The sequence below is a fragment of the Phaseolus vulgaris genome, chromosome 7, assembly GCF_051622355.1.
Source record: "Phaseolus vulgaris cultivar YP4 chromosome 7, ASM5162235v1, whole genome shotgun sequence".
NCBI classification, from domain to species: domain Eukaryota; kingdom Viridiplantae; phylum Streptophyta; class Magnoliopsida; order Fabales; family Fabaceae; genus Phaseolus; species Phaseolus vulgaris.
The window spans coordinates 29,303,828-29,312,823 of NC_143504.1; the positions used below are offsets into that span (position 1 = coordinate 29,303,828).

General features: G+C 50.2%; 3 protein-coding genes across 3 annotated transcripts; 1 reads left to right on the forward strand and 2 right to left on the reverse strand.

Annotated features, from left to right (window-relative positions):
• Nucleotides 1–931: 931 nt before the first annotated feature.
• Nucleotides 932–1,315, reverse strand: LOC137824778 (uncharacterized). Its single transcript, XM_068630457.1, has one exon. The coding sequence runs from the start codon at nt 1,313–1,315 to the stop codon at nt 932–934; it is 384 nt and encodes a 127-aa protein (XP_068486558.1).
• Nucleotides 1,316–4,578: 3,263 nt separating this feature from the next.
• On the reverse strand, nt 4,579–6,339 carry LOC137824779 (uncharacterized). Its single transcript, XM_090304782.1, has 3 exons — nt 6,034–6,339; nt 5,493–5,877; nt 4,579–5,354 (listed from the first exon to the last, which is right to left on the reverse strand). The coding sequence occupies exons 1-3, from the start codon at nt 6,337–6,339 to the stop codon at nt 4,579–4,581; spliced, it is 1,467 nt and encodes a 488-aa protein (XP_090160908.1).
• A 1,583-nt stretch (nt 6,340–7,922) lies between these two features.
• LOC137824780 (uncharacterized) lies at nt 7,923–8,591 on the forward strand. Its single transcript, XM_068630459.2, has one exon. The coding sequence runs from the start codon at nt 7,923–7,925 to the stop codon at nt 8,589–8,591; it is 669 nt and encodes a 222-aa protein (XP_068486560.2).
• The last annotated feature ends 405 nt before the right edge of the window (nt 8,592–8,996 follow it).

The window sequence follows — 8,996 nt, forward strand, 5'->3', positions numbered from 1 at the left end:
AGCGTGTCTAAACACTTGGGACAAAGTCACGCTTTAGTGCCCACGCCCGTGGAGAGGCCTATTACTGCAACGCCGTGTTGTCCACGGGGTGTCTAAACACCAAGGCGACTTAGCCCTTATCTCTGCGCACTTGGTGCCCACGCCTGAGGAGAGGCCTGCCCGGAGGTAGTGCCGTTTCGTCCTCAGGGTGTCTGAAAACACCAAGGCGATCAGTGTTCTTGGTGCCCACGCCCAGGGAGAGGCGTGTCGGAAACATCGCCGTATCACCCCTGGTGCGTCTAAACACCAAGATGACCAGGGGTTTTGGCGATTATGCCTAAGGAGAAGGTTTCCCGAAGGATGGCGCTTCTCCTTAATTGCGTGTATCTGCACCAAGTGACCTGGTTCTCCACTGCTCCGAAAGTTCTCACTATCTGATGCCCACGCTCGAAGGAAACGTCCCCCGCCACTTCCTTGCGAGGTGTCTAAACATCAGACACCGGGGCTATTCGTTCTCACCTGAGGAGGGGGCGTCCCGAAGGAATCCCTTAACCCCTGCTCAGGGACTAGACGCCCGGATTTTAACTTATACTATGCGTACCTTTCATCTCGACGCCCACGCCTGAGAGTGTGCTCCCGTCCCTCGCCTTGGGGTGTCGACTCGTTCAAACTGGCTTGCGCACTCGACGCTTGCTCCCTTATCTGGCGATGCCTACGCTTGGCGATGCCTACGCCGGGCGACGCCTACACCTGGCGTCGCCTACCCCTGGCGACGCCTACTCTTGGCGACTCCTACTCCTGGCGAGGCCTTGAGCCTTTGTTTTTGGTTTCTTATTCTTTACTTTTACGTTATGAGAGAGGGAAAAACTGAGAGAAAATTTTCTTGAACTTCTTTTTTACTTGGGTTTACATAACGTTTTTAGTTGAAATAAAACTTCAAATTGTCTGCGTTCTAGCTACGTGGGATGGGGCCTTCTTCCAGAGTCTCAAGCTTGTACGAGCCATTCCCCTTGGCTTCGGTTACTCTGAAGGGTCCGATCCACTTAGGAGACAACTTGTTCTCCAACTCATAAGGATGAGCCTTCCGCATGACCAGGTCAGCCACTTGGAATTGCCGCGGCTTCACCTTAGAGTTGTACTGATGCTCCACCCTTCTCTTCACAACTTCAGCCTTTATCCTCGCCTCTTCTCTGGCCTCATCCAACAGGTCTAGATTCACCCTTCTTTCCTCGTTGGACTCCTCTGCTACAAAGCTCAAAAAGAGGGGCGAGCTCTCGTGATTCTCTACTGGGATCATGGCGTCTGACCCATATACTAAGCTGAACGGCATCTCCATGGTGGAGGATTGAGGCGTGGTGTGGTAAGCCCACACAATCCTTGGTACTTCTTCTGCCCACGCCCCTTTAGCTTTCTCTAGTCTTCGCTTCAACCCCCTCAGCAAGATTCTATTCGCGGACTCTACCTGCCCATTCGTCTAGGGGTGTTCGACTGACGCGAACACTTGCTTGATTTCTACTTCTGCGCATAACTTGCTTATTTGCAGGCTTGCAAACTGAGTGCCATTGTCTGAGATGAGACGCCTCGGCACACCGAAGTGGCATACAATATTCTTCCACACGAAATGTTGTACCTTGTGCGCAGTGATCTGGGCCACTGGTTCTGCCTCTATCCACTTCGTGAAGTACTCGATGGCGACTGTCAAGTACTTCATCTGCCTTATCGTCAAAGGGAAAGGCCCCTGAATGTCGATCCCCCATGTGCGGAAAGGCCACAGGCTGTAAATCAAGCTCAGCTCTTCAGGAGGCGCCTTGTGCCAATCAGCATGCATCTGACACTGCTTGCATCGCTGGCGTATCTCACACAGTCTTCTCTCACCAATGGCCAATAAAACCCTGCGCGAATCACCTTGGAAACTAGTGATCTCCCCCCCCACGTGGCTTCCGCAAATCCCCTCGTGGAGCTCCGACATGATCCTCGTACATTCATCGCCACTCACACACGTCAGAATTGGGTGCGTGAACCCATGCCTAAACAACACTCCATCCACGAGAGTATACCTTGCAGAGTTCTTCTTTATCCTCTTTCCCTCTCCAGGCTCTGCTGGGAGAATCCCATCTGCAATGTATCGCCTATAAGGCATCATCCACGTGTCGCCTTCCTCTAAGGCACATACTTGCCCACACTTCTCTCCCTCGGGCGAGGCCGCATAGGTGCTTATGCGGGGTGTCCTCGCCATATCTTGAATCAAAGAGTGATGGCTCCTTGGCTTTCCTCTCACCGTGCTGATGTGAAGAACATCCACCCTGTTGTCTGCCACAAACTTTCGCGGCGTTTTGAGCGTCTCTTGGATGACTGTCCTCTGCCTTCCCCCCTTGCTTGAGCTGGCCAGCTTGGCGAGCAGGTCAGCTCTGGCATTTTGCTCCCTTGGGACATGCACCAGCTCAAAAGCGGCGAAGGCTCCCTTCAACACCTCGACATACCTCAAGTACGCAGCCATCTGTGGATCCTTTGCTTGGTACTCCCCTGTTACTTGCCCTGTGACCAACTGGGAATCACTCTTTGCCAAGAGGCTCTGCGCACCCATCTCCCTGGCCAAGAGCATTCCAGCAATCAGCGCCTCGTACTCAGCTTGGTTATTGCTTGCCTTAAAGGCGAAGCGTAGGGCTTGCTCGATCAACACCCCGTTGGGTCCTTCCAAGACTATTCCCGCGCCACTCCCCTGTTGATTGGAGGACCCATCAACTGAGAGCATCCATTGTGATCCTAACTCCACCTCTTGAGGGGCACCTCCTGGTGAAAGCTCTTCAACAAAATCTATGTAGACTTACCCTTTGATGGATCCCCTGGGCTCGTACTGGATCTGACAGTTCCACTGCCCAGCGACATCTGGCTTCTGCAGTACCTTCTGAATGGGGAGGTCCGTCATCACCACCACTGTGAAACTATGAAAATAGTGGCGGAGCCTCCTAGCCGAGAACACCACTGCCAACGTCGCCTTCTCGAACGAATGGTACCTTGACTCTGGGCCTTGCAAAACCTTGTTTACAAAATATATGGGCCTCTGCACTTGATCCTGCTCCTGTACCAGCACAGAGCTGATAGCCCACTCAATCACAGCGAAGTACAAGCGAAGGGGGACGCTTGCCGGAGGCTTGCATAGCACCGGAGGCGTCGCCAAGTACTCCTTCAGCTTGAGGAACGCTGCTTCGCACTCATCTGTCCACGCAAAACTGCTATTCCTCTTGAGGCCCTGAAAGTAGGGGTGACCCTTCTCACCACCAGTAGACACTAACCTTGACAAAGCTGTCATCCACCCAGTCAGCTGCTGCACTTCTTTTACTGAGGTTGGGCTCCTCATGGCAATGATGGCCGCACACTTATCAGGGTTCGCCTCTATTCCCCTCTCTGTGAGCATAAAGCCCAAGAACTTACCCGCCTCAACCCCAACGACGCACTTCTCGGGGTTCAGCTTGAGGCGGTACTTCGATATGGTGGCAAACAGCTCTTCCAGATCCGCTGTGTGCCGCCCCCTCTCATGCGAGGTCACCACCATGTCATCTACGTAGGCTTGCACGTTCCTTCCCAGCATGGGAGCAAGAACCTTATCCATTAGCCTTTGGTAGGTGGCGCCCGTGTTCTTCAGCCCAAACGGCATCACCTTGTAGCAATAACTGCATGTCTCTGTCATGAACACCGTCTTGCATTCATCCCTTGGATGCATCTTTATCTGATTGTACCCCGAAAATGCATCTAAGAAGCTCAACATCTTGCACCCTGAAGCGCTATCTACCAATGCGTCAATGCTGGGTAAGGGGTACGAATCTTTAGGGCACGCCTTGTTTAAGTCTATGAAGTCGACACACATTCGCCATTTTCCGTTCGCCTTCTTCACCAAGACGACGTTGGCCAACCAGTCAGGGTATTGGATCTCCCGGATGTGCCCAGCACTTAGCAATTTCTTCGTCTCCTTTTGCACGACGAGGCGTCTCTCCTCGTTGAACTTCCTTCTCCTTTGTCTTACAGGGCGTACCTTGGGATCCATGGTGAGGTGGTGGCACAAGAAGTCTGGGTCGATGCCTGGCATGTCCGAGGCGGACCATGCGAACGCATCTAGGTGGCGCGAGATCACCGCCGCCACTTCGTCCTGCTCCTCCTGGCTCAGCAAACGCCTCAACCTAAACACCTTGCCATCTATCTTCCTTTCCACCACGCTGTCTACGGGTTGGGGTCGCCTGTCCCGCACGCTTTCCGCACGAGACTCGCTTCTGCTGCCTTCTCTTATAGGCGTCGCCCCATCAGGTGCTTCAGGCGTCGCCTCCTCTGATACCTCTTCCATGGGCGAGGCCCCCTTGATTACTTCTTCCATGGGCGTCGCCTCCCCATGTGCTTCTTCTAAGGGCGCATCTTCCTTGGGCGTCGCCTCCGCGTGTGAGGCCTCGACAGGCGTTGACTCCGCGGGTGTCGCCTCTTTCAAGGGCTCTTACTCCATCGACATATACGACACGGGCGGGCGCTCCATCACCATGACCGCGCCCCTCTTCGCTTTTAAGCTATTTTCATAGCATTTTCGGGCCTCTTCCTGATCAGATTTGATGACGATCACCCACTAAGATCTGGCAGCTTCATCTTCATGTGGCACGTGGAGGCCACTGCTCTTAGCCTATTCAGCGCTGGCCTACCCAACAGAATATTGTAAGCTGAATTGGCGTTGACTACCAAGTAACAAATGCTCTCTGTACGGGACGTCGTTCCATCTGTGAACGTCGTCCTCAGCTCCAAGTAGCCTCGTACTTCCACTTGGTCCTCTGCAAACCCATACAAGCATCCAGTGTAGGGCCTAAGCAGGTCAGGGGACAACTTAAGCTTGTTGAAGGTCGACCAGAACATGACATCTGTAGAATTGCCCTGGTCGACGAGAACTCTATGCACCTTTCTCCCAGCTGTGACAACCGAAATGACCACGGGGTCATTGTCATGGGGGACGACATCACGTAGATCAGCTTTCGTGAACACCAGATCTGTCTCCCATGGGTCGTCTGAACCCTCTCCAGCAACTGAATTCACTGTCCTCACATACCTCTTGTGCTGAGAGGCAGTGGGCCCTCCTCCTGAGAAGCCACCAGAGATGGTGTGTACTTCTCCGTGTATTGGCATCTCATGTGCCTGATCTTCCTCTGGCACTGCCAAGGACACGGCCGTAGCAGACCCGACCAGGTAATCCTTCAGAAAGCCATTCTTCACCAGTTCATCTAACTGATGGCCCAACGCCAAGCAGTTATTGATCTGGTGCCCAAATGCCTCGTGGAACTCATACCACGAGTCTTTGTGAGGTCCCAGCACCTTATTTGTCTTCACTGGTGGCCTCAACCTGTCAGCTATATTTGGCACAACAATAAGATCTTTAAGCTCCACCACGAAATTGTGCCTTATCGGCCTATTCCCTTCCCTTGCCGGCCTGTTTCCCTCTGCTCGACCCCTAGGTTGGGGCTTCCTCGCCTCGTAAGGGCGTCAACTCTCCTGGTTCTTCCTTCCCGTTGCTGCCTCGTTAACCCTGGCAGGTTGTGCACACGATGGTGCTCTAGGGCGTGTGGGTGCAACACTTGTGCGCTTCTCGCACACCTCGCCCTCAGTGGCGATGTGTTCCACAGCACGACGCCTTATCTCAACAAAAGTCCGGGGGCGGTTGCGGATGATCGATTCGCAGAAAGGCCCAGGGCACACCCCCTTTCTGAATGCATAGACAATCATGGGCTCCTCCGTGGTGCCAACCTTCACCACCTGAGCGCCAAAGCGATTAATATACTCCTTCAAGGTCTCTCCTTGATACTGCTTCACGTCAAACAAGTCATACGAGACTGGTGGTGAAGCCCTGTTTGCTAGGTACTGCTCCCTGAATACCTGAGAAAGTTGTGCGAAAGATGTGATATGGTCGTCTGGAAGGCTGATGAACCAGTCCATGGCCATGCCAGTCAGAGTGCTCATGAAGAGCTTGTACCTCACGGCGTCGGAGCCGCCTACCAGCATCATCTGTGTGTGGAACGCAGTGAGATGTGCCTCAGGATCTTCCATCCCATTGAAGGTCACCTTAGGACCTACGAACGTGTTAGGAATTACCGCCTCCAGAATCGACTGCGAGAACGGCGTAGAGAATTCCCTTGGTGGAGTGAAGCACTCGCGCTCGTCTGCCTCGCGTAGCCCTGAGTTGTTGCGCAACCCACGGTGCAACTCCTCATTCGTACGACAGAGCTCCTCATTTCTCGCTTGAGACGCCGTGAGATCTTCCTGCATGCGTTCTTGTTCAACTTTCGACGCCGCCATTGCCTCCTGCAATCCCTGCATCATATCCATGACCTGCTGCATGGTCAGGTCTCCACTCTCAGCGTGCGTCGAACATTGCCTGGTGGTTCTCTTGAAACTCTTCTAACGATTACGGCGGTTCTAACAAACTTTTTCGATGGAATCAAACGAGATTGAGCACGAACGGTGAAAACTTGGTGAAACTAAAGAACGAACGGTTGAAGCTTCAGGAAAACGACGGGAACTCGAACTAGATTGACGAACAACCGGTGAAAACTGAAAACAATCGGAAAACGATCGGTGGAAACCACGAGCAACAGCGTATCTTCAGCAAACTTTAAACAAACAGTGATCTGAACTGAACTTCACGATGAACTGAGGATCTTGAACGATTCTTGAAACCTGATCTTGAAAACTACGACTGAAAACCTCTAACACTTGCGGTGGGAGCTGATGTTTTAAATTGGCCCCACGGTGGGCGCCAAATGTTCCTGCCGGTTGACTGAGAAAGTCTTCACACGTGGCTCTGACTTGCACTCGAAGACTCCTTCGTCTTCAACTCAGATCTCCGCCTTGCGCCGTCGTGAGAACCTGAAATGAAACGAGCAAAGGGCGCCCTCGCGGCCGTTTGCACTCCGACGATCAAGTCAGTGAAGCAAGAAACATCAAAACCTCCGTATCGGAGATCGTAACTAAATCGTAACTAACTCTGAACTCTCTCTCTCTCTCTTTGAGTGAGTGTGTAAACTGAGTAATGTGTGCAACTGATAGAACCTACCTTAGTAAACTTTTCAGAGAAGCTTATATACCTTGATGTTTACATGCTTACTGGCACGTGTCCTTCTGACTTGACTTCATTCCACGTGGAAAGCCTTACCACGCTGTAACCCAACTTAGGGAAACTGCAACGTGTAGGTCTTCCTTCTCTGGAGTGCATCTGGTGCGAGGGGTGACTAACTGGGTGCCAACCCATGCGCCCCAGCTTCTAGTCACTCACTTTGGGAATGTATCTTTCTTCCTCTCGTACCATGCACTTGGTTCACCCCTAGGCGTGGCCCTCTCCTGGGTCGTATCTGTCCCAGGGATTCTCCAGTGGTGGCGTGGGTACTTCACGAGGCAGGCTACCCTCCCTGCTGATACTGGGATATTGGGACTATGGCCTTGAAGCCACCTTTCTCTTCTCTTCATTACTGTTCTGAGGTACCGGGGCCCGAGGCCTCCTCGCCCGTACCGTTGCCTCTTAGCGTGTCATCCCCTCCACGGTCTTTCCTACCCGTGGGTATCGGGGGATGACAACATCAACACATGAGTCTACCAATGCCTATCACGGCGACGCCTCTTCCATGTGATGCCTACACCTGGCGACGCACAAACTGGTCAACCTGTTGACTTTCTCCCCTTGGCCCCCTGGCGGGTCCCACCACGTGTTTGACTTTGACTTTGACTTTGGTCAACGCTCGGGGACGGGACGGTACAGAGTGTGAGGGAGGAGAAGGAGGGAATAAGGAAGATGTTGAACATATTGGAGAGAAAATAGAAAAAAAAATCAAAAAAGTGAAAAACAGGAGAGGAGTGTTCCTATAAAAGATGTACCTTATCCACATGCTCCTACAAAGAAATGGAAGGAAAGACAATTTGTAACATTTATGGATATTCTCAAAAGATTGCAAATTAACATTCCATTTACTGAAGCTTTAAAGCAGATGCCTACATATGCTAAATTCATGAAGGAATTATTGACAAGGAAAAGAAAAATCAATGACCAGGAGATAGTTGAATTGGAAGTTGGATGTAGTGTTATAATTCAAAAAACATTACCACAGAAATTTAGAGATCCTGGAAGTTTCACTTTGCCAGTTACCATAGAAAATCTCACTATTGGAAAGGCATTATTGGATCTTGGAGCTAGTATTAATTTGATGTCTTTATCAATGTTGAAGAAAATTGGAGATGTAGAAGTGAAACCAACAAGAATGACTTTGCAGTTGGTTGATAGATCAATCAAATATCCACACGGAATAGTTGAAGATCTGTTGGTAAAGGTAGATAAATTTCTATTCCCTGTAGATTTTGTTGTAATGGATATTGAAGAAGATGTTGAAATACCTTTGATATTAGGAAGACCATTCATAAAAACTGTCAAAGTTATAATTGATGTAGATAAAGGAAGATTGAAGGTTTGTGCTCAAGATGAACAAGTAAGCTTTAATGTTTTAAAAGCAATGAAATATTCAAATGATCAGAAAGAGTGTTTCAGATTGGATGTGATTGTTGTTGAACCTTTAATGACGTTAATCAGGCGTCAAGCTATATGACGTTAAACGAGCGCTTGCTGGGAGGCAACCCAATGTTTTGTTTTGAAGTGTGTCTTTAATTTTTGTTTTGATTTAGTAGTATGTTTTAATATTTGATGTCTTTAAAACCAGTTTGATATGTGAAATGGTCATGTAGGTTTGAAATGTTAGGTGAAATGAATGGACGGAAGAAAGTTTAGAAAGGTTTGAAACTATTGGCAAAGATAAAATGAAAATTTTCAAGAAAATTTCATTGCAGGGTAATTTTAGCTTAAGCTAGAACTTTTAGCCTAAGCTAGATATGCAGAAAAAGAAAGAAATTTTGTTCTGCAACTTTAGCTTGAGCTAAACTGACCTAGCCTGAGCTAAACAACTCTGTTGCACTTAGCCAAATTCTAGCCTGAGCTAAAATGAGCTAGTCTGAGC